Source organism: Aspergillus welwitschiae (genome assembly GCF_003344945.1).
Source record: "Aspergillus welwitschiae strain CBS 139.54b unplaced genomic scaffold BDQ94scaffold_4, whole genome shotgun sequence".
Taxonomy (NCBI): domain Eukaryota; kingdom Fungi; phylum Ascomycota; class Eurotiomycetes; order Eurotiales; family Aspergillaceae; genus Aspergillus; species Aspergillus welwitschiae.
Genome location: NW_020798698.1, coordinates 968,758 through 994,216, shown reverse-complemented (window position 1 = coordinate 994,216; position 25,459 = coordinate 968,758). Strand labels below are relative to the sequence as shown.

General features: G+C 49.6%; 8 protein-coding genes and 1 non-coding gene across 9 annotated transcripts; 3 read left to right on the top strand and 6 right to left on the bottom strand.

Annotated features, from left to right (window-relative positions):
* Nucleotides 1-1,633: 1,633 nt before the first annotated feature.
* Nucleotides 1,634-2,675, bottom strand: BDQ94DRAFT_166807 (uncharacterized protein; the record flags this gene model as incomplete). The annotated part of the gene is made up of 4 exons (XM_026770638.1): nucleotides 1,634-1,825; nucleotides 1,909-2,015; nucleotides 2,079-2,450; nucleotides 2,510-2,675. 4 exons carry the CDS (start codon nucleotides 2,673-2,675, stop codon nucleotides 1,634-1,636), a joined length of 837 nt encoding a protein of 278 aa, XP_026630670.1.
* Nucleotides 2,676-3,537: 862 nt separating this feature from the next.
* On the bottom strand, nucleotides 3,538-5,298 carry BDQ94DRAFT_182907 (aldehyde dehydrogenase). Its single transcript, XM_026774267.1, has 4 exons — nucleotides 5,031-5,298; nucleotides 4,669-4,965; nucleotides 4,284-4,604; nucleotides 3,538-4,215 (listed from the first exon to the last, which is right to left on the bottom strand). The coding sequence occupies exons 1-4, from the start codon at nucleotides 5,259-5,261 to the stop codon at nucleotides 3,628-3,630; spliced, it is 1,437 nt and encodes a 478-aa protein (XP_026630669.1). The 5' UTR covers nucleotides 5,262-5,298; the 3' UTR covers nucleotides 3,538-3,627.
* A 3,851-nt stretch (nucleotides 5,299-9,149) lies between these two features.
* Nucleotides 9,150-9,223, bottom strand: BDQ94DRAFT_t35. Its single transcript has one exon. It is a non-coding gene; the product is annotated as a tRNA-Val (tRNA).
* A 106-nt stretch (nucleotides 9,224-9,329) lies between these two features.
* On the top strand, nucleotides 9,330-9,916 carry BDQ94DRAFT_91822 (uncharacterized protein). The gene has a single exon (XM_026776841.1). The coding sequence runs from the start codon at nucleotides 9,428-9,430 to the stop codon at nucleotides 9,791-9,793; it is 366 nt and encodes a 121-aa protein (XP_026630668.1). The 5' UTR covers nucleotides 9,330-9,427; the 3' UTR covers nucleotides 9,794-9,916.
* A 1,056-nt stretch (nucleotides 9,917-10,972) lies between these two features.
* BDQ94DRAFT_136791 (major facilitator superfamily domain-containing protein) lies at nucleotides 10,973-12,940 on the top strand. Its single transcript, XM_026764945.1, has one exon. It carries the CDS (start codon nucleotides 11,099-11,101, stop codon nucleotides 12,758-12,760), a length of 1,662 nt encoding a protein of 553 aa, XP_026630667.1. The 5' UTR covers nucleotides 10,973-11,098; the 3' UTR covers nucleotides 12,761-12,940.
* Nucleotides 12,941-12,999: 59 nt separating this feature from the next.
* On the bottom strand, nucleotides 13,000-15,922 carry BDQ94DRAFT_166804 (Kha1p; the record flags this gene model as incomplete). Its single annotated transcript, XM_026770637.1, has 4 exons — nucleotides 13,000-14,583; nucleotides 14,633-15,295; nucleotides 15,346-15,762; nucleotides 15,815-15,922. 4 exons carry the CDS (start codon nucleotides 15,920-15,922, stop codon nucleotides 13,000-13,002), a joined length of 2,772 nt encoding a protein of 923 aa, XP_026630666.1.
* A 665-nt stretch (nucleotides 15,923-16,587) lies between these two features.
* BDQ94DRAFT_166803 (uncharacterized protein) lies at nucleotides 16,588-17,202 on the bottom strand (the record flags this gene model as incomplete). The annotated part of the gene is made up of 1 exon (XM_026770636.1): nucleotides 16,588-17,202. The coding sequence occupies one exon, from the start codon at nucleotides 17,200-17,202 to the stop codon at nucleotides 16,588-16,590; it is 615 nt and encodes a 204-aa protein (XP_026630665.1).
* Nucleotides 17,203-20,935: 3,733 nt separating this feature from the next.
* On the top strand, nucleotides 20,936-23,057 carry BDQ94DRAFT_182901 (cytochrome P450; the record flags this gene model as incomplete). The annotated part of the gene is made up of 7 exons (XM_026774266.1): nucleotides 20,936-21,128; nucleotides 21,188-21,320; nucleotides 21,387-21,578; nucleotides 21,668-21,816; nucleotides 21,902-22,155; nucleotides 22,225-22,496; nucleotides 22,567-23,057. 7 exons carry the CDS (start codon nucleotides 20,936-20,938, stop codon nucleotides 22,895-22,897), a joined length of 1,524 nt encoding a protein of 507 aa, XP_026630664.1. The 3' UTR covers nucleotides 22,898-23,057.
* A 150-nt stretch (nucleotides 23,058-23,207) lies between these two features.
* BDQ94DRAFT_157113 (putative oxalate decarboxylase) lies at nucleotides 23,208-25,266 on the bottom strand (the record flags this gene model as incomplete). Its single annotated transcript, XM_026768699.1, has 8 exons — nucleotides 23,208-23,295; nucleotides 23,351-23,453; nucleotides 23,525-24,029; nucleotides 24,089-24,209; nucleotides 24,293-24,360; nucleotides 24,425-24,596; nucleotides 24,799-24,892; nucleotides 24,972-25,266. The coding sequence occupies 8 exons, from the start codon at nucleotides 25,264-25,266 to the stop codon at nucleotides 23,208-23,210; spliced, it is 1,446 nt and encodes a 481-aa protein (XP_026630663.1).
* Nucleotides 25,267-25,459: the final 193 nt, after the last annotated feature.

The window sequence follows — 25,459 nt, the reverse complement described above, 5'->3', positions numbered from 1 at the left end:
CAGTCAGCAATTCAATAGAGTTTGAACATGCATTAGCGCCCTGCATCTCCATATACTAGCCTCATTCTCACGGCCCATACTTTCTGGCCCCCACGTTACAATCGGTCCCATGCATTTCGTTCTTTTGTCGGGCTCACTTTTTCCGTCTGACGGGCTGAGTCCCGCATCCTTGACTGCTCGGGTGGCCCGGCAGTCTGCCGGCCGGCTGGCTGGCTGGCGGATGGACATGGACGCTTGTACTTTCTCACATCAGGTATTCGAAGGGATATATGGGACTTGGAAAACTGAAATAAGTAATCAAGTTGCTGACGGTCCATTATGTGCATCCACGTCTATACGAGGGGTAAGGCCGTGCGATGCTGTGCAAATGTTGAAAAATGATGACATTAATTTAGTCGGGGCTATGCTATGCATGCTGTAGAAATACCTTCTCAGTATTCAGACAGATAATCTATCTGTTCATGTTTTACTTTTAAGTTTATTTTATAGATCCCTTTCCGAGATTCCTCAACACAGGTTCTATATACAATCCGTATGCCATGGCGATCTCCCCGACCAAAAAGATACATGCATGTGCTATGCGAGCAGATCACAAACTATTGATATCAATGACTTGTTACTGATTCTTAGGCTTACGTCCTACTTGGTTATCTATTCTATTATTGAGCGGTCCGTCGATTGCGAGATGCCAATATCTGACAACACCGCAATACGCGATAGTGTATAAAGGCCGCGCTTCCATATCGTCGAGCACGCAGCATAAAGTACGCATTTACTAACAGAAACATGTAATATAATCGAAGGCATAGCAGGCTATGTGCATATGCATGTAACTAAATGAAAGTAAGGTCGTAACATTTCCCTCGGCATGTAGGACAGACAATGAGCTGACATCCGATCACCCAGAGTAGAAGCAACACAAGTGCCAGGGCTGCGGAGATTCACAACAAATGATTACATGTCATGCCATGTACAATAGACTGTAAGACAGAACAAGGGTGAAACCACATCAATGATGGGGTACGTTACACCACTCGAGAGTCACTTCGGAGAATATCACACTCAGTCCAGTTTAAAATCAGGAGTCAGACAACAAGCTTGGTGGCTACTCTATGGTCTTGTAGGAGTCCAATATCGAACTCAGGGTACGGGATTTTGACATTCGATACATCCAGGTTCCATGGATTCTGGATATATAATACTTGGTATTTGGAGATAGACCCTATAACTGATCATTTTTCTGAATACCGTGTCAGTCAATTTATACTTTTATTTTTATATAATTATACTTTACTTTTCTGTTCTTTTTGTATAATTAGCTACGACGATGACTTTCTTATACTGTTGTAAGTGTTAATTTTGATTACTGTGAGTTTAAGGACTCTAAGAATGCTCTGGGGTATGATTTTGTTCTAAATGATGAAATACCTGTATAGCTGGTTTCTTACATAGCATGCTCTATTGGCAATAAGAATATAAATTAGATTGAATTGGAGTGAATTGGATTGAATTAGATATCGTCAATGACTGAAAGATGAAAATTAAAAACAGGATCCTTCACTAGCAATTACACAGCAGCAGAACCACTTGATAGATGCTAGATTCTATCCGATTCACCACATCAACTTTTCCCCTAGTAGAGCGAAGAGTGATCAGACATTTCGTCATCACTATTTTCTTCGGTCTCTGATTCAAAGATGCCCAGCATAGAATCCCTACCTCCCACCTTTCGGGAAAGAGCTCTAGCTTCTCTTATTATCTGGCAGATGCGACCGATGACCTCCTTTTGGTCCAAGTACCAGGACAAATCCAGTTTGGTTGAATACTGTATTCTAGAAATTCAGCCTCAGTCAAACGGGGAAATGGGGCAGGAAAAGAATGGTAAGAAAATGGTGTCCGAGATCGTACCTTGCCGCTATTGTTGAGGTGGAAGAAATTCCAGGTATAGGTATCGGTATGGATTCCGTAAATGTCTCCGTTATCGCCTGCCTCTTTCCGCTGGCGATGAATAGCGGCTGGTCGATCGAAATCAATGTCCGTTAACTCTAGAAATAAAGAGGGAATGTGAATGAACTTACACATAGCTGCAAGGACTCCCCAACCCTCGTCAGGAAGGATTGTCTGTTTCCTCAACACAATGAAATTTGTGTCCAAAGTTGGGCGCCGGCCGTACAGTAGGATAAAATGCATAGTGATCTCCACGGGGTGACTCGCAAAGTCGGCAACAGGTGAAATAATGAGTTTCTGGTCGACCATCCAGCATGGCGCTGAATAGTCAATCGAAGGAAGATCGGAGTTGCACGTAGATTCGTCATCATCTCTACTGATGCGACTTTCCTTCATGACCTTGGCCAGCAACACCATAAGTATTGCATTCAGTCGAGGCCGAATCAATCTCTCGTCACAGTCTCCATTACCGAGCCCTGAAGAGAAGTCCTCCAATAGAGTCTCTTTAAAGGTAGTAGTTAGAAGCGATGCTGTATCTAGTTTCCGGGGGATCATCACATACCCAGATGTTCTGGTATTTGAACGTCGGTAAGGTCAGGGTCAATTTGCCATGGCTTCTCCGCTTCCTCATCCTGAGCCCGAGTGAGACCGAGACCAAGTCTGAAATAAGGTACAAGGGCAGCCATGTCGTTTTCTCCCTGTATATCCTTGGGGTCATGCATATCCATTTTGTACTGTGTGGAGAGAGTAGAGGGAAGATATCGAAGTGAAAGGGCTTTTGAAAGGGTGAAGTATATTCTGGAGACTGAGACGAGCGAGTGAAGGTGAGGTAAAGATGCGGTGAAAGTCTAAAGTATGAGGTTAATGGGGAGTCATGACAATATCATGTGGCTCAAGATCGAGTGAGCAATTATCTTGCATACCCATAGCTGTTACATGAGCTACATGAGGTCAAAGGTTTGGCAAGTAGCTGGCACAACAACGCGCCTCCCTATATTACAAAATATATTTGACGTCATGTGATATGGGCCGTCATCGAGAGGTCACAGTAGACTGAAACAATTATCCCTTGGTTACGGCAATATTGATGATTGAACCCGGCTGATACTCCACCGTAATTGGGTTTGGGATGATGAGAAATTTGGTGTTTTTCTACACTATTTGATCAATCCTAGCTACAGGAAGGGTCGGATACTGACCAGATCACTCGAAGTATTGAAGCCGTGAGTTGGTCTTTGTTGCTTGGATTACCTGATTTAGTAGTGGTTTCAAGCTAGAGAAAATAGACATCAAGTCTATTCGCGAATGATTCAGGTGATGCGTCGAAGTTTAAGATCCAATTTACCTTCGATAGTTGACCAGATGTCTCCTCTCCAACGTCGGCCCTCCAAACATGGCTGCATCAGTAACCATCGGACTGTCTGGTTCCAAATTCATTCATGCGCAGAATGTGTCTGGCTCTAGGCGAGCATTACATCTAAAGCACTTGAATGAAATAATGTTTGAGTCGTCAAAAGGGCTTTCCGATATTTGAGATAGTGGAGAGGACGACAGGTAATGAAGAGAGTTGGATTAGTGGCTGTGTATGACCATTCATACTATATGCCCAGCTGATATATCTCTCCATATGTAGCCAATCCACGTATATCATGCAGACCATGCCTAATCTCTTTTCATGTATCACAGGGAAGCCCGAACCCGATTCAGTATTACCGTTTGCGTCTGCAAAAACTCATTCAAGCCCCATTTTCCTCCAAACCGACCATATCCACTGTCACCCACTCCTCCATGCGGTAATGTCGGCTCATCATGCACCGTGCCCCCATTGACATGAACCGCTCCCACAGCAATATCTGCAGACATTTCCAGAGCCTTGAAATGATCACGCGTAAACACCGCCGACGAAAGGCCGTACGCGGACCGCTTAACCATTTGCAAACCCTTCTCTGCCGATTCAACGGCAATGATGCCAAACACCGGTCCAAACGACTCGATCGTATAGAACTCCATCTCCTCCGTGACGCCTTCAATCACAGTAGCCGGGAATGCCAAGGGATCCTCAGCGAGAGGGTTGCGAGCCTGGTGAATGACACCCCCCTTAGACCGCGCATCATCTACCAACTGCGTAAGACGGGCTCGGCTCGCTGCCGAAATAACCTTGTGTGGCCGATCTTCGCTGTGCAAGCGCTCTAAGAGCTTCTTAGTCAACTCCTCCGCCACCGAGCGAACAACGTAGACGAGATCAGTCGACATGCAAATCTGGCCATTCTGTTGGCAAAATTTGTCAGCACACATTCTCCTTCACTACAGCATCATGGATAGATGCAGATACTCACATTCAAATATCCCGCCGCAACAATCTCATCCGCCGCCTGATCCAAATCCGCATCCTCCAACACCACCACGGGGTTCTTGCCACCCAATTCCAACAGCACCGGCTTCAACGCCATCGCCGCCTTGGACGCGATCACACGTCCCACCTGGGTTGATCCGGTGAAGTTACATTTCTTCACAGCCGGATGCTGAATCATACACTCGTAGATCTCTGCCGCGTCCTGCGGCCGATGCAGAACGAAGTTAATGACTCCTGGCGGGAACCCTGCCTCCCGGAACAGTGCCGCGAGGAAGTAATGCGTTTGGGGACTCAACTCAGAGCCCTACTCTTGTCAGCAACAAACACCCCCTTTCCATAAGTGATGATAGTAACTCAAGTGTCCGCACCTTTAAGATAGCTGTGTTACCCGCCGCAATTACCGGAATCACCGATCTCAGTCCCAAAATTACCGGCGCGTTCCACGGCGCGATGCCTAGCACCACACCGAGCGGCTTCTTCATGACAAGGGCGTACGTATTTCCCTGCGACGAAGGGATAGTGCCGCTAATGGCGTCTGTTATTACTGAAGCGGTCTCTTCGACAATGCCGGCTGCGATTTCAACGTTGAGGTGAGACCAGAGAGGTGTGCAGTGGATTTCATCTTTGATGAGGGTCTGAATGGTGTTGGATTTTTCGCGGAGGAGCTGTACATTCACTTCTTGTTAGACACAATTACTTTTCCATAAAATTAGTGTATGAAATTACTTGCCTTGGCTAGATTGAGAAGAAGACGTCGACGTTCCTCGGGGGGTGTTTGCGACCATGTCGGGAAGGCACTTGCGCAGGATTCGACTGCTTGGATGGCGAGATCGGGCGTTGCGCCTTGGAAGGATTTCAAATGAGGTGCGGATGTAGACGTGATGGGATGTTTGCGGTCACTATTAGAGATAAGGACATCCTTGCCGTGGATTATAAGGGGAATTGCGGTTGTGGTGACCATCTTGGTATGTCCGGGGAGTGTGTGATTTGTTTTTCTGCAGGATCAATCATGTTTCGTTTTTCTGGGGGCACCCCCTCTTCTATTTGAAGGAAACAGAGACGCCACTACCGACATTAGTAACCGTTGAAGCAACCCCCTGTCACTTCTTCAGGGTTTGGTTCCGCTTCGGAATTCGAGCGCGCAGTTAGCGCCCAGCGAGAGGAGTCTGCAGGTCGAGACGTTGCCGCGTCTTCTATCCGGACCCGCTGTGGCATATTAGAGTTAAGGTCCTTGCGGGGTGCTATATCCGGCTCATTGCTGGTTGCTGGCTGTGTATATCCGAAACTGGCAGAGTTTGGTGAGGAGTTCGGATATACGGGCGATGGCGAGCGTTAGCGTGGTGGGGCGGCGAGTGAACCACGGCTGTCATTTCAGACTAAACTGCCTCAAAAGTTGGGGTATTCTGATCTATTTAATGAGACGTTTGGCCTGATTGTATGACACATGGCAGATATTAGAGTGATAAGGTAAGCCGATACTGCATTACTATCCTTCGCAATCTATCGCAGTAGCATCCTCATGTACATAGTGTCTGAAGAGTGGTGACAGCAGGAAATGCAGTTTGCGGAAGGTTGGCACTTGACTCCACAAACCGTGGGACCTGGGCCCGGCTTTAGATCGATGTCCGGGGTTATCTCCGCTGTGTATCGGAGATCTTAATCGTATTCCGTGAATGTCAGGGGCAAGGAAGGGACGTGGTACCCATAGCTTCTCGAATGACCCACCTATTAGGCACATAGCTGCTTAATACCATTCATAGACATATAATAACCTGCGTGAACGGAGTCCGATGTCTAAGTCCGAATCTGGACCTGACGAATTGCAAGTGGGCCTCGAAGACAACATTGATTCCGCGATAGTGGTCTCAGCGGTTAGGGCTAGAATTTCATGTTCTACAAGCCTGAGAGTGCGAGTCAAGAGACAATATTCATACTCATATTTTTATGTTAGCCCCCCAATAGTCGAGTGGTCGTCCACCTTCAGGGTATACGTCTCCACCCAGCTCCGTAGCAGCATGGGTACGAATCCCTCAGAGGGATTTGTTTTTTGGATTTCTTTTTTTCCTTCCGCTCAATACTGACGGTCTCCAGGTTATTGTGCTTCGTGCTCCTGCTGTCATCTCAAATCTGTTATCTTGGTGCAGCTGGATTGTTCTTAGCCAACTGTCTGAAAATTTCTGTGTCTGAGTCCTTGGTTTTTGGGACTATATGCATCGTTCGGAAGATTTATATATATATATGTAGCCCGAACAGAAACCAGCACACTTGTTTACAGTCCAACTTGCTCCAAAAACAAAGAAAGTCTGTTTATATTCTTGCTGTACGATGTTGACTGATGCCCTCAGTTTACTGTATGCAGTTACTGAAAGGTTCGACTGGGCAAAGAACGATACACACTGGAGTACTGGTTGACCGGTGTCTCAGGACAATTGAGTCCAGGTTTCCGGTGGCAGGCTAAGAGCGACTACACTCTGTGATTACACGTTAACAAAATACGCACCAATTATAGAAGGGTCCTACTTGCGAATAATTGCGGCACTATATATCTCTCATGGTTGAATAATGTGAAACCAACTTCTCATGTAGTTCAGCTGATGCGGGTAATCAAGCAAGGAATTCCAATACCCCAGTCGTCTCTCCCTAATCCCAGCATCAACCGACTGAAGAAAAGCAACGAATATTCTCATTCCTAATGCGTCGACTTATACCGATGAAGCTAAGAGGAGAGAAGCGCATATATGGGGAAATTCTGATTAATACCCGGGATCGGAGACCGGCGTTTGCTTGGTAACCTTTGTTTAGAATTTTGGCACTATGCTAATATTATATAATCTGTTATTGTACAGCTATTCATAAAGGTCGCCTTGTCGTTGATATGGACCACGTTAACATAAGGAGAAATTGTAAAGACAATAGCAGGAATGCTCAACAAAAGGATATGACTTCACGAACATGATCAGGTAGATCCGAGCAGGTCCAGTGACTAGAAGCTAAGTAAGATGTGTATAAATGAATTCAGAGTGGTATAAACAATAGCAAATTAACGTTACGCCATAATATGTGGGTGATGGAGGAGTTTGCAGAGTTCTGACCATTGCTTTGTATGGTACTTATATATTTGAAAACAGTGAACGAGTTCTGACCACTAAATGGATCCAGGGCGACTTTAACCAGCTGTCAGAATTCATTAAATTATGCAAAGAATCTTGCCCCGGTCAGTGTGCGAATCACACTGGACAACCCGTACAATAAGCGGGCCTTTGTTTTAATCACTTTTGACTTTGTATACAATCTGCTGTTTTATCCAACATACAGTATGCATACTTGGGCTTGGGACAGAGGGGTGAGACATATAACCATGAAGAGCGCCGGTGGCCCTAGGACAAGCAGCATAAATCTACAAAGAAAATATGTAATTACGGAAACTCTGTCATGTTTATAACTACATAGAAGTCCAGCTGTGTGTGTAGCATCTGTCAGGGCCGCTCCCTATGTGTGCTTCTACGAATGGAGTTCCTGCTTCTCAGCTACACTATCACGAAAAACATTAGATTTCCGACCCAACAGGCTCAGGTGCACATCCCTATGAGCCTGGCCCTCCTAGTTGCCCTCACAGAATCTAGCCAATCAGATTTTGTTTTCGAATGGTCATAGTGCTTGTGAAGCTTTGTGCAGTCCACCTGAAAACCCAGTTTAGAAGCCCAAAGCTTTACCTGAGACACGCTGAGTGGGCAAGATATCATTTAGGAAAACACTAGGTTTGTTTGCTAGTCAGTAAGAGATCTAATCATTCCAGTGTTTGGTACGATCGAGGATCCTTGTGGGTTCGAAAATTTCGAATCGCACAATCTCCACAAAACGTTTCAAGGATATACATCTGCCTTGTACCAAAGCCCCAACAAACCAGACTCGATGAATAAGCAGAATCGATATTACAATATGGAAGAAGATCGACTCGAGTTACCATATAGCAGCCCTGTTCCCTCTGCGATATGGCTTCTCTATTAGTGCCATTGGGCGTCAAGTAGTGGATAGACTTCGAAGTAGTGATAACTTATGAAGAAACACACAAGAAGTGCGGTTTAGGCTGCTGAGTAACATCACCTCATTACTGTACAGGGCAGCAAAAGAAACTGTGACAGGTTTGCCACCTGTGGACCAAACCTTCACTGACAATCTTTTCATGCGGTACCATCGCACAGTGCGGGATCTGAAAATCAGAAGCACAACGACCAAGGTTAAGCAGCCCCGAGGTAATGTGGATGTTGGGCGCAGGGTGAATGTTGCTTGAGTGATGTGCGCATCATATGCTCAGTACTTTCTTGGCCACATCAACCGATGCGAGAAGGACAGGATCGATATTGGGCATGAATGATCATCATTCTTGAGAGATCGTATGGGTTTCTGAATGGGGTAAGCTGCGACGTCGGTGGAGCCACCACAGAGTTGAAACTTTGTTACGATCGTGATGATGATGAGACGGAGGACAATGACAGGAAACAAGCGGTGTCTCCTGATGGTCTCTGTTCCTGTGCCTTGGCCTCATGCATGGTTTCTGTTCTCTTCAGGTCCGTGGTTCTTCTCCCACAAATGACGTAGCGAGAGAGATATTGAATGGTTGTCTTGAAAAGAAATCGTGCAAAAATCACGAGAATGGCCTCGCACTAAACCATATTCAGCCATGGCTCCGAGGGCGGTGCAACGGGTGGAGACTCAACAAGGTTAGACTTATTCGCAGTATGCATATATTTTCACGCTAGTCCTGGAGTGGCAAGGTCGAACTCAAAAATTGGGAACGGAAACGGAAGACCAGCGAGGACCCCAACAAAATTCAACGGGCAAAAAGAGATGACCAGACTGGGGCTCGATCCCAGGACCTTATCGGTGTTAACGATACGTGATAACCAACTACACCATCCGGCCAACTGTTGATATTTGCTTTTTCTCTTCGGACATTATGTTTCTTCGACAAATGTGGAGGAATCATCTCACCACTGCGGGCTCTGGCTCCTCTCCTCTCCTCACACCACCGGCTTCATTACAGGTTTCGGCATCAATTCATCAACGTTACTATGATATCCTCTCGTGCATCAGGCCACTCATGCTTGCCACGGTCAATAACCTCAGATGCCGGTTTACCCCTATTATGACATATCGCCAAGTGACTGTCCACTCCATATCCGAGCCGGTTGCAATAGTTCGGCATCCTTCGCGACGGCAACTGCCTCCGTCTTATGCACGGCATCCACGGCATGCCGTCACAATGCTGGCCAGTCTCTGACTCGGATGAACTCGGCGCCTCACACCTCAGCGGCTCAGCCATCTGCATCCTCACTTCTCCATCCCGACCCGAAAATCCTGGCAGCTTTTCGGAGCTGTGGAGCTCTCATCCCATACGTGTCAGTTGCCAAACAATCAGCGCAGCAAAACTTACCCGACATCCCGCCTAGCATTGCCTGTCAAAGTCGTGAAGCGCGAATAACACATTTTTAGGCTAAAACGTCTTCCGGATAAAGGGTGAGATTGACGCTATAGTCTAGCACTATCTATCTACCAGCTCTACGCGAGGCGCGAGACACGCATCCAGAGTGGTCCAGGTGCATCTCAAGGCAGGTCAGCCGGCTTGGTCGGCACAGTCCAAGCTGGCTCGTCCACTGCTCATGACTAACTGCTTTGGACTGGTGGACCCCGAGGGTTTCTGTAGTCTACGAGGTTTCAGTTGAACCGAGATTCATTAATTTCACCAGAGGTTCTGGAATCCTTCAAGGATATCTAGCTCACCCCGGCAAACACCCATATAAGAGGATTGACAGTCCGGAGTATGGAGGCGGGCTAAGTTTGTTGATAATCCTGGAGAAGACACACGATCATTGCCGGTCTGACCCTTGAACACTGGGGATAGTCGGCGTGGTGCGCAAACGTGAGACACGGCGTGCATACGACTTGCTGCAGCTGCTTCCCGGTTTAGCTGCGGTGAGGTCTTTTCCCCGAGGTCAACCCGAGACTACCCCCGAAAAGCGTGGGATGGACCCAGTGAGTGGCAAGGCTCCGAGTCGGCCCGATGGCTGACTTGCCTTTCTCGGGATGCCGACTGGTCGACGGTTGGCTTAGGGTTGGCCGATGATCCAAGTTATGGATCTGATCTCGGGCGAGTTCCGAGGATCATCCCTTCCCTCCCGCAAAAGGGGGTATGGATATGAGAGCTGGCTGTACATTGTAGGAAGGGATATCAGTGTCAGAGAAACGTGTGGGAGCATTTCTTCAAAGAAGATTAGATGTTTGTAAAGAGATTTACTCTCCGAAAGATGAAAAAATCTGATCCCGGCAAGGAACAGGCAGGTGATGGGCAAGTTTCCCCGAGGTTTCTCAGACCCCAAACCAACCGATCCAGAATGGATCGACCGCAGAGTTTGCGGCCCACTTGAACCACAATGTGATGCCTGGATGGCGGAGGCAGGACAAGTGGACAACAACCGTCCACCAGGCTAGCCCTGGCCGGCATCATTCGTGCAGGGCAGTAAAACTTCTCCAGCCTCGGGGCCACCGTCCAGTTTCCACCCCGACTTTATGACGCACCCCAGAAGGATATCGAAGCATCGCTTATGCGCAGGTGGACCGACAGGAGGGAAAAACCGGAGTCTTCACCCACGGAGTTGAACGGGCTTGCGGGCTTGCCCCCTTCCCCCGTGTTTTTGTTTTATATTTCCCCCATCTCCCGCAATTCTTGACCCTTTCTTCTTCCTCTCTCACTCCTCCTTCTCCCTTTCCTCCCTCCCCCTCCTCCTCCTCTTCTTCAACATGGACAAAATGGACAAGTCCCAGCCCGCCCTCTCCTCCCATACGGAGAATGCCTCTCCGGGCCCCTCCAGCGTGACTGCCTCAACGGCGTCAGGTCGCGTGGCCGGTGGGAAATACCTCGAGGGTGTCAACGAGAGCTCGGCCCATGATGGCCCCCTCCAAACCGTTGACTTCGACCTCCCCGTCACCGTCACCCAACGCATGGTCCAAGACGGCAATCAGTACATCGTCCTCGACTTCGTCCCGGGAGACAAGGAGAACCCCTTCAACTGGGACCCCAAGTACAAGGCATTCATCAGCTGCCTTCTCTGTCTCATGACCCTCTTCATTGGTCTCGCCACAACAGCCTACAGCTCCGGTATCAGCGACATGGCCTCCGACCTGGGCACCTCTACCGAAATTGCCGAACTCGGTCTCTTCCTCTTCAACTTCACCTGTGCCTTGGCTCCGCTCTTCCTGGCCCCCTTCTGTGAGTTGGCTGGCCGCCGTGTCGTCTACACCGGCGCCTACTTCTGCTTCGCCATTATGTTCATCGGTCTCGCCCTGGGCAAGAACATCGGCACCATCCTCGTCTGCCGTGCCCTGCTCGGTCTGTTCGGTTGTGTCGGTACCATCCTTGTCGGTGGTACCTTCGGTGACATGTACCGCCCGGAGGACCGCGCCATCCCCGTTGCAACCTTCTCTTTCATCGCCATCTTCGGTACCGTCGGTGCCCCCATCTACGCCGGCTTCATCGATCAGGCTTTGGGCTGGCGTTGGGTTGAGGGTATCCAGGGTCTCGCCAACATTCCCCTCGGCCTCGTCATCCTCTTCTTCCTCCCCGAAACCCGTGGTAGCGTCGCTCTCGGCAAGCGCGCCAAGGCCCTCCGCACCCACACCGGTGATGACCGCTACGTGACCGAGAACGACCTGGAAGCCCCCTCCCTCAAGACCATGCTTCACAACTCCTCCGTCAAGGCCATCAAGATGCTGGCCACCGAACCCGTCGTCTTCGCCTTCGGTCTCTGGATCGCCTTCGCCTGGTTCCTGACCTTCCTCTTCCTTAGCGTCATCCCCATCACCTTCCAAGAAAAGAAGGGCTGGAACGAGGGTGTCTCCGGTCTTCCCTACATCGCCCTCTGCCTGGGAACCACCATGGGCTTCGGTCTCAACTTCTTCCAGATCCGCAAGTACGAGTCCCTTGTCCAGACTGGCGAGGCTCGTCCCGAGGCTCGTCTCTACGGTGCCCTCTACGGTGCTGTCTGGCTCCCCATCGGTCTCTTCATCTACTCCTTCACCCAGTACGCCGATCTCCCCTGGATCGCTCCCGTCATTGCCCTGGTCCTCATTGCCATCGGTATCTTCTTCATCTTCGAGTCCTGCTACAGCTTCACCTCCGATTGCTACGGTGAGAGCTCGTCCTCCGCTATCGCCGGTCAGGGTTTCATGCGTAACACCCTGGGTGCCGTGTCCCCCTTGTTCGCCTCCCAGTTCTTCCACAACGTCGGCTCTCAGTACGCCGGTCTGATCCTGGCTCTGATTGCCTCTGCCTTGACGCTTATCCCCTACGTGCTGTTCTGGTACGGACCCCAGCTCCGGGCTAGGAGTAAGCTCGCTAGTCTGGTTGTGCATGGCGATGGCGAAAAGAAGGGCCACAACGACTCTGCTGGTCAGGGTGTGTAAATGTTCTTACGTCCCTCTCCCCTTGATCTATGGTCGGTCTGTCTGTCCCCGGTTCGGATGGATAGATACTACTATTGATGTGTATATATGAGATTGTCGGGTGTTATGATTGACCAAGTATATATGTTACCCACTCTGAAACAAGAGAAAGAAAAAAAAGAATTTTCATGAACATCTTCATGACTGTTGCCTTCACTGTAAACAAAAGTAGATCGAGTAAATTAAAGGGTATCATCGTATCATAGAGTGTCCCTCGCCTGCACAACCAACACATCCCCACCACCCATCTGCACCAACTTCTCTCCCAGCACCCCCAGCACTCCTCCGCCATCCTTATCTTCATCTCCATCATCCACTATCGTATCCACCCCCACACTCCCCCTCCCCACAACAACCAACCCACCAGCCCGTTGCCCAGACCCTAATCTCCCCAGTTCCTCCTTGACATGCTCAACCACCCTCTCCACCACCCCACTACTGCTCTGCTCGATCCCACCCGCAAGAACCAATTTCTTGAATACCATCCGCGCCGCCACATCCTCATCCAACGAATCCTTCAACGCAGCAAGATACACCGCATCCGAGTCATCAACCTCACGCTTCTTACCACCACCGCTGCTACTCGTACTACTACTATCCTTCTTCCTATTCCTCACCCCTCCCACAAGACCCCCCGCAACAGCAGCCTTCGGCGTAGCAATCGGCGTCCGATCACCAACAACATGCACAACCGTCGCCGTAACCTGATCATTCCTAATCAACTGCAGTACCAACCGAATCGCGAAGCGATCATCCTTTCCCCCGAAATACGGCAACAGGATATGATGCGCTTTCCTCGTCGTCGGCACCACCGCAACACCCCTATCCCCACTACTGCCAATACCCATATTCAAATTCCCACTATGTATACTCAACCCCCCAAGCGAGGGCTTATCGCGCAGCCCCCGCCCATTATTTCTCCTCGTTGGCGTTCTCTCAACCAACAACCCCACATTACACCGTACGTTGCGCAACACACTCTCCGCGAAAGCCGTATACGGCGCGGACGCCACGAAGCGGGTAGCATTCAGGTCATCCAGAACGGAATTCAAATCCAAGGGGTGATGCTCAGACATAGAACCGGTTTCACTCCAGGGAAGCAGGAGCAGATCCGTCGAGTCATCGCGGGCCATGCTGACTACTGTATCGGCGTAGGAGTGTTCCGGTACGACGGAGACGCCGGCTACGATGGAAAGATCGTGCCATTGGCCGAAGGCGCGGAAGGTGTTGACGACAGGGTCCCAGAGGGGGTAGTGTAGTTGGTCGAGTTCGGAGACGGTCATGACGCTGGAGTCGCGGTCTGTGAGTTCGAGGAGGCGGACGCCGTGGACTTGAAGGGTGGGTTTTGGGTCTTGGTCTTCTTGGTCTTCGTCTTCTTCTGCCTTGGTGGTTGCTGTGGCTGTTTCTTCGGCAGCCGGGTCAGGGGAGGCGAGGGTGTCCGGGTGTTGTTTTGGGAGAGGGGGGCGGTTTGGGGAAAGGAGGGCAGCGAGAGTGCAGATGCTGGAGAGGCCGTCGAGGCGCAGGTAGACGAGAAGTTTGCGGACGGGAAGAGCGCGGTGCTGTTCTTTGGCCAATGCGATGCTGTCGGTGCGGGCGTCGGAGGGGATGGGGTTGCCGGTTTTCCAGTCAATTTCGCCGCGGCGCCAGCGCTCGACTTTGACTTGGTACCATTTGGGGTAGAGGGCGACGGTGAGAGGGGTGGTGGCGAAGGTGGTTACTAGGGCCATGACAACGAACATGGTGAAAGTGCGAGTGCTGAGGATGCGGGCTTGGAGGCCGATGTTCTGGGTTGATCAGTTGGGGAGTGTGATAGTGGGAAGGGAAGGGGCATACCAAGACGATCAGCTCAACGAGACCCTTGCAGCTCATTAGCACACCGATGGAAAAACTCTCGCGCCAGAGAAGGCCGCAAAGTCGCGAGGCGAGAGCACCGCCAGCTACTTTGGCCGTGAAGGCGATGGCAATGATGCCGACCACGTAGCCCCAGACGGTGCCGTTGTCGAGCAGACCCAGGTTGGTTTGGAGGCCGGAGAGGGTGAAGTAGAGCGGGAGAAAGAGCGCAGCGACAAGATCTTCGATCTTCTCGGTTAGTTTGATGGCGAAGCCGCCCTCGTGCGGACATAGTAGGCCGATGATGAAGCCGCCGAAAATGGCGTGGATGCCGATGATCTGGGTGAAGAAGGCCGAGGCCAGTGCGATGAGTAGCGTGATGGCGACTACAGACTGACTGGGTCCTTTCTGCAGGCTGCCCGTGTGGCGGAGGAAGCGCAGGAAAAGTGGTCGGAAGATGAAGGTGAGGAACAGGATGTACCCAACACAGACGAGCAAGACCCAGAGTGCAGTAAGGCCAGTGCCGGCGTTGACGAGGGCGACGCACAGAGCGAGTAGAATCCAACCGACGACATCGTTTCCAACGCCGGCTGAGAGCACGATTACACCGACGTTAGTTCCCAGTAATTTGAGCTCCGTTAAGATACGGCACAGAACGGGGAACGCCTTCCCAGCGGTTAGTACGATAGACGGTGTGTGACTCGAAAGTGACTTACAGTGATAGCCATAGCAATACCGATAAAGAGCAAAAAGGTGCCAAAGTTAATATCCACCGTGTCCGGTTCATCTTGGAAGGTGTTATACAGTCCATATGCAATGGCGCAGCCCAAACCAAAGGGCAAAATCATGCCAGCAGCCGACACACTAACGGCGACGCGCCAGTTACTGACCAGGAAACGCAGGTTGGTTTCCAGCCCCACGAGGAACAGAAAAAGCACCAGCCCCAGATTCGCGACCAAATTCAGATTGGGAATAGAGGCGGTTGGAAATATGGCATCGGTGAAGCCGGGAATACGGCCCATTACCGAAGGGCCTAGTATGACGCCAGCAATGACTTCTGCGATCACGCGCGGCTGGCGGATCTTGGAAAGTGGCCAGTGCAGCAGGCGACAGAATATGATGATTATGCCGGCCTGGTCGGCGTTAGCAGTATAGCATTTGGAGGAGTTAGTAGGGAACACCCACCTGGATGATGAAAATAACGATGGGATTCGACGAGTCATAATGGGCGGGATTGCTGCCTTCGAGGATGCCTCCTTGAGCCTTGACTTTGGTGGTGGAATTGGAGGACATGGTGTCAGCCCGTAGGCTACAGGAGAATTTAGGAGAGCGTATACGTAGAGAGCAGTAAGGGGGAGAGTGACAGCACAGCGGAGAATTCGGAAAGATGGGGGTGAAAAAGGAAGATAGACAAAGAAGACAGATGGAGGGGGGATGCGGTGGAGGCCCAGTTTTTCTGATCGGGGCTTTGCGGGTCCACGTGGCTGGCATGAATCCGGGGTTGAATACGAGAACTCACCACTTCTTTGACTCAATGCCAACCAGCCACCGACCGTCTAGACCGCCAGTCATCCTTCAGTGGCGCGGCACGGTCCAGCACTCCCCTGGCCGTCATAAAAGACAAATAGCAACGGTGCGAGCAGGGAACTGAATCCGTTGGTTGGCCCGAGCACAACCTGGTCCGTGCTTGGCGGCAATTGCCCGGGTCGCTTAGGGTTGACGATGACAGCCGAACGTTGTTTACTGTTTCGTCTAGGATCCACAAGTAGAGTCTATGGATAGATAGTAGAGAATATAGAATCGTACGTACTTACTGAATAGATGGGACTTCATTGTATGATATGGAATATTTATGAGGTGCACCCAATTTAATAAGGTTGGCTTCAACGACACATCGTCCAAGGCTGACTGACTCCTAAGATTATCTGAAACACAAATAGTAACGTCTTGACAATCCACTACGGTCGACCTAAAGTGGCTACCGCGCTCAACAACCTAGATCCCGAACCATCCCAGATTGGCACTTGCACCGCCTTTGCATCCATATTGAATGACACCCGGTGATCCGGACTCAGCTGGAGCGTGAATTGCGATCCATCGAAGCTGCCTCCGAAGGAATTCAAGCTGATGTCCTCTGTCGTGGCTGTCTCACGGGAAGTAGCTCGCGCGATCCAGATTCCCGTGTCATTTCCCGTTCCCGTCCGCAGTTGCTGCTGCTGCTGCTGAACTTGTGGCTGTTTCTTGGTCGCGCTTCCCCGCTGTCGAAGTTTCTCCCTGGGCCAGTCTGATATGCGGCCTGGGATGGTAGTCGCAGAAGCATTCGCCGTGGAGCCCCCGGAAGCCAAACTAGCAGCGGAGAAGGAGTTATCAGACATAGAACTGAGAGAGCTTGTTGGATCAGGGACAATGGTGTCCACTGTGAGCGTCAAAGCTATTTCCGTGGCAATGGCGCTCACTGGATTAGCCCCCCACGACGCCGGTACATTCATGCCAACGTCCCCGCCGACAAAACCGCTAATGGCCCCCGTCAAGGCATCCATGCCAATACTGCGGTATGTTGGGGTGGTCCCCATGGCCGTGTCATAGATAACGCCGACGACCACATTGACGGCGATTCCGATAGCGACGCTGGCGAGCACTCCCACCGCGACTCCGGTTCCTGCGGCCACGAGTCCAATGGCCACTCGGATTGACCAAGTTGATAGGATTCGCCAAGCAGTAGGCGTATGGGTTGATTTCCCCGGAGGTGAAGGGGCTCCATGGGTCCGGCTGGAGAAAGCTCTTCTGACTCGGATTGTACACCCGGTTTCCCGACCCCAGATGCGTTTGCCTATATGGGTTTGGGTAACGTTAGGGATGCCAGCATATTTTTCATGCCGCAAATTGGAGGGTCAAGCCCGTCAGAACGCGGTGTGTATGCCAGGAATGAATATTACAAGATCAATTCATACGCGGAGGTCACGGTCAACCAGAGGCCGAACGAATTGTGTCTCACCCGTCTCTTGTTCGGAAACGGCTGGGTCTCTTGGTATTCAAACTGGCAACAAGATACTTGGTTCACTATTTACGATCAATAATCCCGGCTACTTTTCAGTCAAAACGAACGGAAGCAACACCATTTCCATCTCGACCAGATATGTTAACGAAGAGTTATCGGCTGATTCTAGGACCATCGAGCCCACTCTAAAGCTTTGACAACACTGCGCATCATAAATGGGAGTCGGAAGGACATTTACTTTGCCATTTACCTTGAGGAGGGGTTTAAGGCCGTGATTTTTGTTAGTTCACTGATGGTAGTTGGTAGAAGCCTCAGGACTCAACTTCCCTGGGGTAGGATTCTTCTGAGTTCAACCCTCAGAAACAGCATGATGTATATTGAATCTCGAGAATTCTGCGTTCTTTCTTGTTACATTTCTCCCATGTTCCTTGAGATATTGCTACAGTAGTAGCTCTCGTCTTACGGGCCTAGTAATACAGGTACATACACTATATGTCGGAGAATAGCATCAATGGCTTACTTGTAGCTGAGGACCATGGTTTTGTGCGTGTCTAGCAAAATATTATGTCTCCTCGTGGAGCCTGGCCAGTAAATTGGTTCTTGATGAGTAGGATATAAAAACTATAATGTGGATACAGGGCTGTTTCAGTTGGTTAATCATGTATTTGATGAAATGGACTTATTTTCCATCTTCGCCTGCCTGGACTGTACTGATGGTTTGGCTGTTGTTCCAGCTCCTGGTTCTCTCCTCCTTGTTGGTCCTCCAACTTCTTCTCTTAGTGTTAAATTTGAAATGGACAGAAGTGATTAGATGTTGTTCTCTCCTCCAGGAATAAGTGATGGTGCTGTATCATACTCTTGTTTAATCTCATCTGCCATCTCTCCTCTCCTCGTGAGATGTAAAATCCTACTAGTAGTAGTATGAAACAGTTCCCGGGATATGTAGTTACGAGTATAGAGGGTGGTACTAGTTCAACATACAAAAGTACTACTATTCAGTAACTCGTTGCGGAATACCCGCGCAAGTTGAATAAGATGGGTACGGGCGGGGGCGTCTTTGAGCCGTCTTTGTGAGTAAAAGTAAACCTCTTCAGATCTGCGCTTCGCATGACGATATTGGTGAGATTGTGCTGGCACTCCGGGTCATGATTGCCACAAGTCGACCACGGCCCGGAGGCGGAGGGTATCCCTAGATCTTCTTCCATACCACCAGCTGGTTTGAATTCAATTGTAGACGTTTATTTCATTTACGACGTTGCATCAGGCGGTAAAGAAGCTCCAACTGATCTACGCAATATCTGTAGTAGTCATCGATGCGGTTTTTCAACTACCAGTGCTCAAGAGTGAGAAACATGTCATTGTACTTGATCCCTATGCCGCAGCACATTAGATTCCCTTTAATCATCTGTCGTTTAGGTCGATAAATCAAATCCATTCATTGCACCAATTCGATAGGCTATATAGACTCCGTCACTTCGTTTGAACACCACAGCTGACGTCCCTTTCCATGATTGAATCTCGAAATAAGCAGTCGCATGTTTATCCACCTATCATGTCTTGATCTGTTTTAGAGCCAGCTGGATTAACAGACATCCGTTGCAGTCAATATTGCAACAAGGTGATACTGGAAAGATCATAGAGATAATCACAATACTTAGCTTCATACGGGCCAAGTATTTTCTAAGACCAGAAAATCATCATCGGCTTCACTCTTCTGCCCCTTCTTGTACTTTGCGAAGGTGAAGGAGATCTGGTGCCGACCTTGGGATGTGAGAAGGAAACTGCAAAAAGTCAAGGATCAGTGACTTGTCCCAGCAACATCGACACCTGCGCCTACCATGAATTGACCATTGACACCAGATATGTGGAGACTTCTCCGATCGAGTTTCTTTCCAGGGAAATGGGATTGATTTTAGACAATCGCATATAAACCACCTAAATGCAGGGATATTTAGTCCTTTTGGCCAGGGTACCTCTGAAGCACGGGATGTTCTGAGGTATCTCTGTGCCTTTGGGCCCAAGAATTCTGCTAAACCATTTGTCGATTCTGTTGATAGCAAGAAGATATTGAGCTGTATCCAGAGTTCGTCGCGCACGCTTTCAGGCTTCCCCAGTGAGCACGGGTAGATATGAGAAACTTGTGTGGTTTTCCCATCTGGGTTACGACATAGCGGTCATGGTCCCGGGCTTTGGCTGCGTCTATGGAGATCTTTGACCTGGTGTGGATAAATAACCGACAAGGTAATGTTTCCAGCATTAGGGTCACTTTCATTAGGCATATATTCTCATCAGTATCAATCGATCAGAGACGTACTCAGAAACGGATATAATTCAGTTTGAGCCTTTGTTATGACGAAGCGATGGTTCAGAAAGAAGAGATCTGCTTTTATGCATTTATCACGTATCACGAAAGATGACCTGATGTAGAAGTCGAGGATCAGCACTAGGACTTCTTCCTCGGTGTATCTGGAGGTGCTGCCGTCACTAGAAACCCCGACTATTGTATTTGCAACCTTTTACTGCTGTGGGTATAGAACTATTTGGGCTTGTTTATCTTCCTGAACATGGTCTTCTCTTCTTTAAAAACAAGGACAGATAAATATATGTATTACTGCCAACCCTAAGGATAATAGCTATCAAGATCTCGCAGAGTAACATAGGATAGGATATGAGTAGTGGAAATAGATGGAGAGAAAGAAGTTGCAATTATTGATTTGATTGAGCTTATATAGACATAATATGTGAGTGAATCAGGGCATTCATTTGCGATATACGCTGTGGTGTCAGATTCAATAGCCACGAGTGCAGTTCCATGCTGATGTCTTCCCTAAACACCTTCACTCATAATACTAATGCTGCAGGCGCTGCAGGCATGCATAATGCTGCTTTTCACACGAGCTATGCGATAAGCATGGGGCTCCTTCCAAACGATAGGTCAGCACCAAGCATCAGCGTAGGACAGTAAAATAGCAGAGCCACTGATCAGGCCGGAGAATCCAGCCTAGGAATGTGGAATGCAACTCCAAAGATAGCAATCAGCTCCATTGGCACATTTAATATGCTGTGTCGCGTCCTGCGTTCACTAACAAGTCGCTACACCAATTGTCCTCGTTGCTCATCATTAACTACATCAACTATCCACGATGACTCCACCTCACCAGCGAATGCCTCGGCTGGCTCGACGCCGCAACCAGCCTAACCACTAGCTGCATATATCCAGCCGCAGTCCGTCCCGCCATGTCAGAATGTAAGCCAGATGCCAAAATCTCAATCCTGCAACTTCTCATCGCATTAATATCCACCCCACCATGAGTATCTTAATCGCGCTCGCGTTCGCCTGCCTCACCCTCCTACCTCTCTACCTCCTCATCAATCACCAAACCCCCTCCCTCCCTCTTTCCCCCGGACCCAAAGGCAAGCCCATCATCGGCAACCTATCCGACCTGCCACCCCCAGATACCCCAGAATGGCAACACTGGCTAGAACACAAAAAGCGCTACGGTAGCCACCTCCACCATCACAACCATCAAGAAGCCCCCATAAATAATCCCCCTCCGCAGGCCCAATAACCTCCGTCACCATCCTCAACCAACCCATCATCATTCTTCACGATGTCCAAATAGCCATCGAACTCCTCGAAAAACGCTCCCTCAAGTACTCCTCCCGACCACAGCCAGTTTTCGTCGGAGAAATGTAAGTTTCCCCCCACCTCTCACCCTTCTATCCCACAACCATCCCTAATAGAATGAGATGAAACAGGATCGGATGGAAAGACACTCTGGGCATGCAGCCCTACAATGCGCGATTTCGCGCCTACCGTAAAGCCCTGCATCAAGTCCTGGGAACAAAAGCCCTCGTATCGAGGTTCGATACGCTGCAGGAGCTCGAAGCAAGACGGTTATTGCGTCGTATGTTAGAGGATCCGGGGGAGTGGGTACAGCATTTGAAGACGTATATCCCTCCAAGCCTCCTTTTCCTTTTTACATCACTTTGGATTTTTACATTACTTTGAAGAAGAACTAAATGAGATAATCTGATAGGGAAGCCGGCGCCATCATCCTCAAAATCGGCTACGGGTACGACATCAACCCGCACGGGAGGGATAAATTAGTCGATTTGGCGGATGACTCGATGGAGACGGTTTCGGCAGTGCTGAATCAGATGTGGTTGGTGGATTTGGTGCCTGTTTGTATGATTCTCCTCTTTCCTCTGTTCTTAGTGCCTTTGTTCTCTTCGAATTGACAGAGGGGATTGTACTGACAAAAATGGGGAAGTGAAATACCTCCCCTCCTGGTTGCCCTTCTCTGCTCAACGCAAAAGCCAGTTCTGGCGTACTCAGCTCCTCACTACCATCGAGACGCCGTACAGAATGGTGCGGGAACAGATGGCCTCCGGAATAGCACCTCCGTCCTACTTGAGCAACCTCCTCCAGGAGGAGGATACTAAAGAGGAAAAGACCCTCACGGCAGAAGAAGAATTCATAGCCAAGTGGACAGCGGGCTCACTATATATAGCTGGCGCTGATACGGTAAGATATCCTTCTCATCCCCATTCGTATACTTCTACATTCCCAGCAATTATCTAAAAGATGGTATAGACAGTATCAGCCCTCCGCACATTCATCCTCAGCATGGCCCTGAACCCCGCCATTCAGGAAAAAGCCCAAGCCGAACTCGACACGGTCTTAGGTCCGCACACTCTCCCCAAACTCTCTGACCGGGATAAACTACCCTATGTGAACGCCATCGTGAAAGAATCTCTCCGGTGGTACCCGGTTGCTCCGATGGGAATACCGCATCTTTGTGTAGAGGGGGATGTGTATGAAGGGTATAGGATTCCGAAGGGAGCGATAGTGATGGGGAATATCTGGTATACTTATCTCACTTCCTTCTTTTCAAAAGAAAATAGAAAAGCGTGATGTGTGCTGATGTGTCTGCAGGGCTATAACCCACGATCCGAATATCTATCCACATCCGGAAAAGTTCGATCCCGAGCGGTTCCTGGGTGAGAAACCCCAGCCGGATCCGTCGGGTTGGGTGTTTGGGTTCGGGAGGAGAGTGTGTCCCGGACGGGTGTTGGCGGATGCGAGTGTTTTTGTGACGGTTGGGATGGTGTTGAGTGCCATGAGGATTTCTTTGGAGAAGGGGGAGGGAGAGGGAGAAGAGGTGAGGTTCACGCCTGGAGTGGTCAGTCATCCTGTTTTGGCGGGGGTGAAGGTGGAAGCGAGGAGTGCGAGGCATGAGGGGGTTATTAGGGAGGTTAGTATATAGTATCCTTCGGTATCAGGGAATAAGGGTTGTTGGGGTGGGGATTTGTTCGTAGTATAAACAATAGTGTAGATTGATCGGAGGGTCTATAAATTAATACTACTATGATAAGGTGGTAATGCGGGGAAAGGATGAGGATTGAGTGAGTGGAGAGAAGTGGAGGCAAAGCACAACTCGGATTGGTGCCATGTATCTAGTCTAGCTAGTTAGTACATTCCAGTATCTGATACGAGTCATACGACAAAGGTTATCTGATCATACCCAAAATAAACCTCAGTTAATGAACTAAATCTATCGCAGAACTAACCTAACCTCATAACAAAATGACAAAAAAATATGTCCCATTACAATATGTCCAGTCATCAGTATCATAAAGATCATCAAACATCCCACAATAGCAACTACTACTAATCAGTAGTAGCAACATCCGTCTCATTCGATCCAGCCACCACATACATCTTCTCCGTCTTCAGCCGATCCAGCGCACTCTGCGGCAGGTGCAGCGTATCCGCGACAATCTGCTTCGGCGTGGATCCGATCCACTGGCCCAATGAGATATCTGCATACCACAATCAGTACTGAAATTTACAACTCTTCAAAACAGAGGAAGGAAAGGAAAGGATGGCTTACCGGTGAATTCATCCGTCTGCAGCACTTCCAGAAACACCAAATCCTCATCTCCTGTGTTCTCAATATAATGGCTGTTGCTCTGCGGGAAGTATCCTACATCACCCGGGCGGTAATCGAACGTCGTAGCCGTGCTGGGCGCCGTGAACAGGGTCGCGCGTGCCTTGCCGCTGATGAAGAAGGTCCATTCATCGCTGCTCGGGTGCCAGTGAATTTCACGCATGCCACCTGGGTGCACTGTCACCAGCGCGGCGGCCGTGTTGGAGGAGATCGGGAAAGTGAGGGAGTCGACGATCTTGACGGACCCGCCTTGCACTTCGTGTGCGGGCTGCTCGGAGAAGTGATACGAGTAGCTTTGAGACTGAGGCAGGACGCCTGCGGAGCCGGTTACATTCTGCTCGGAGATGTTTTGCGGTGCCGGAGTGCCAGGGAAGATATAGAGTTCATCTTCGGGGATGTCGTCGAAAGCGGCGACGGGGAGGTCGAAGTTTTTAGAAAGAACTTCGCGCTATAGCCATCGTTAGTCAATCATCACACATAATTTGGGTGGGATCAAGTGAGGGGTACCGGTTGATGAGCAAACACTTCAGTAGCGAGGAAGGTATTATCCTCGGAAAAGGACCCGTCGTCGAAGATGAGGAGAAACTCGACGCCCGAGTCGAGGGCTTGGATGGAATGCGGAACACCGCTGTAAGGAGTGAGTCAGCCAACCATCCATCGATTCATCCCTATGAAAGGGACAATGATTTGGAATTGGAGCGAAAAACTTACGGAGGGAAGAACCAGACATCACCGGCACTCACGTCATCGACGAAAGTTTGTCCGTTCTCATTAACGGCCTGGTTGATAAGAATTAGCTTTCACAAACTGGTTTATCAGACTTTCTCTCTATCTGCATCTTACCTCGATCCGACACGATCCGTTCAACACCAGAGACCATTCCGATGCCACATGCCAATGCAGCTCCCGATAGGCACCTGCTTCTAGGCGCATATCCACTCCAGCCATGTCGGTCGCGCCCGGCATCACCACCTCGTTCTCTTGCCGAGCCCATCCAGACTCATTCAATCCCAGCCTTCACTCCAATTAGTATATAGTACATCATGCATTGCAGCAAGGGCAGGTCGGCTTACCGATTATGGCTTAGTCCTATACCCGATTATTAGCCATTGTTCTGTCTCATTAAACTTTTTCCGCCGAAAAAGCAAATAAAGGGGCTAAACGATTAAAGAAAAAGAAAAGATAAAAAAAAAAAAAAAAGGCAAGGCAAATTGAACTCACCCATAGGCCATTGGGCATTGATCGTCTGGCCATTGTCCGTTCCCGGAGGGGCCAGCTTATCGCTGTTCATCCGATCGTAGTAGTCGTTGCCTATTTTCCGGTGTGAGATGAGATCATTTGCAGATCAACCCAAACGCCTGGTCTGGTTCCATGGATCGACGCTACATACGAGGTCCAGGGTCAGTTCCTCCCGTGCTTCCACGGACCGGTTGCGGGTTCTCAACATCGTCAAAGTCCAGGTATACGCCGAGGTCAGCGGAATCCGTCTGTCCTGGCACCGGGACATAGGGGATATCATCGGTGGACTGGTCCGTCACGGTGTTGGAGCCCGAGTAACCCAGCAGATTCTCGGAGCCTCGTAGGGGAGGATTCGACTTTGTCCCTGTAGGAGCGCCATGAACAGCTACCGTGAAGAGGGACGTGATGACCCAGGGTAGAGAAGAGTAGAGAGTAGATGGTTTCATAATGAGATGAACTTAAGAATGACAAGGAAGGAGTCTTTGCTGAATGATGATTGCGGCTTCGCTTTGTCTTGCTTGTTGGCTGGCTGAATTGCTTGCTTGGAAGATCTCCTTGCTTGATGAATTGAGCTCTGGTTGTGAAACAAGAATCTGGCTCCGGACCTGGTCTTTATAATTTTTTGGGTCTCGGCCAACA

Coding starts and splice junctions, on each gene's coding strand:
- BDQ94DRAFT_182907 (XM_026774267.1), bottom strand. CDS start 5,261: ATGGTCACCACAACCGCAATTCCCCTTATAATCCACGGCAAGGATGTC. Junction 4,605..4,668: donor GTAACACAGCTATCTTAAAG/GTGCGGACACTT, acceptor TGACAAGAGTAG/GGCTCTGAGTTGAGTCCCCA. Junction 4,216..4,283: donor TTGCGGCGGGATATTTGAAT/GTGAGTATCTGC, acceptor TTTTGCCAACAG/AATGGCCAGATTTGCATGTC.
- BDQ94DRAFT_136791 (XM_026764945.1), top strand. CDS start 11,099: ATGGACAAAATGGACAAGTCCCAGCCCGCCCTCTCCTCCCATACGGAG.
- BDQ94DRAFT_91822 (XM_026776841.1), top strand. CDS start 9,428: ATGCCGGTTTACCCCTATTATGACATATCGCCAAGTGACTGTCCACTC.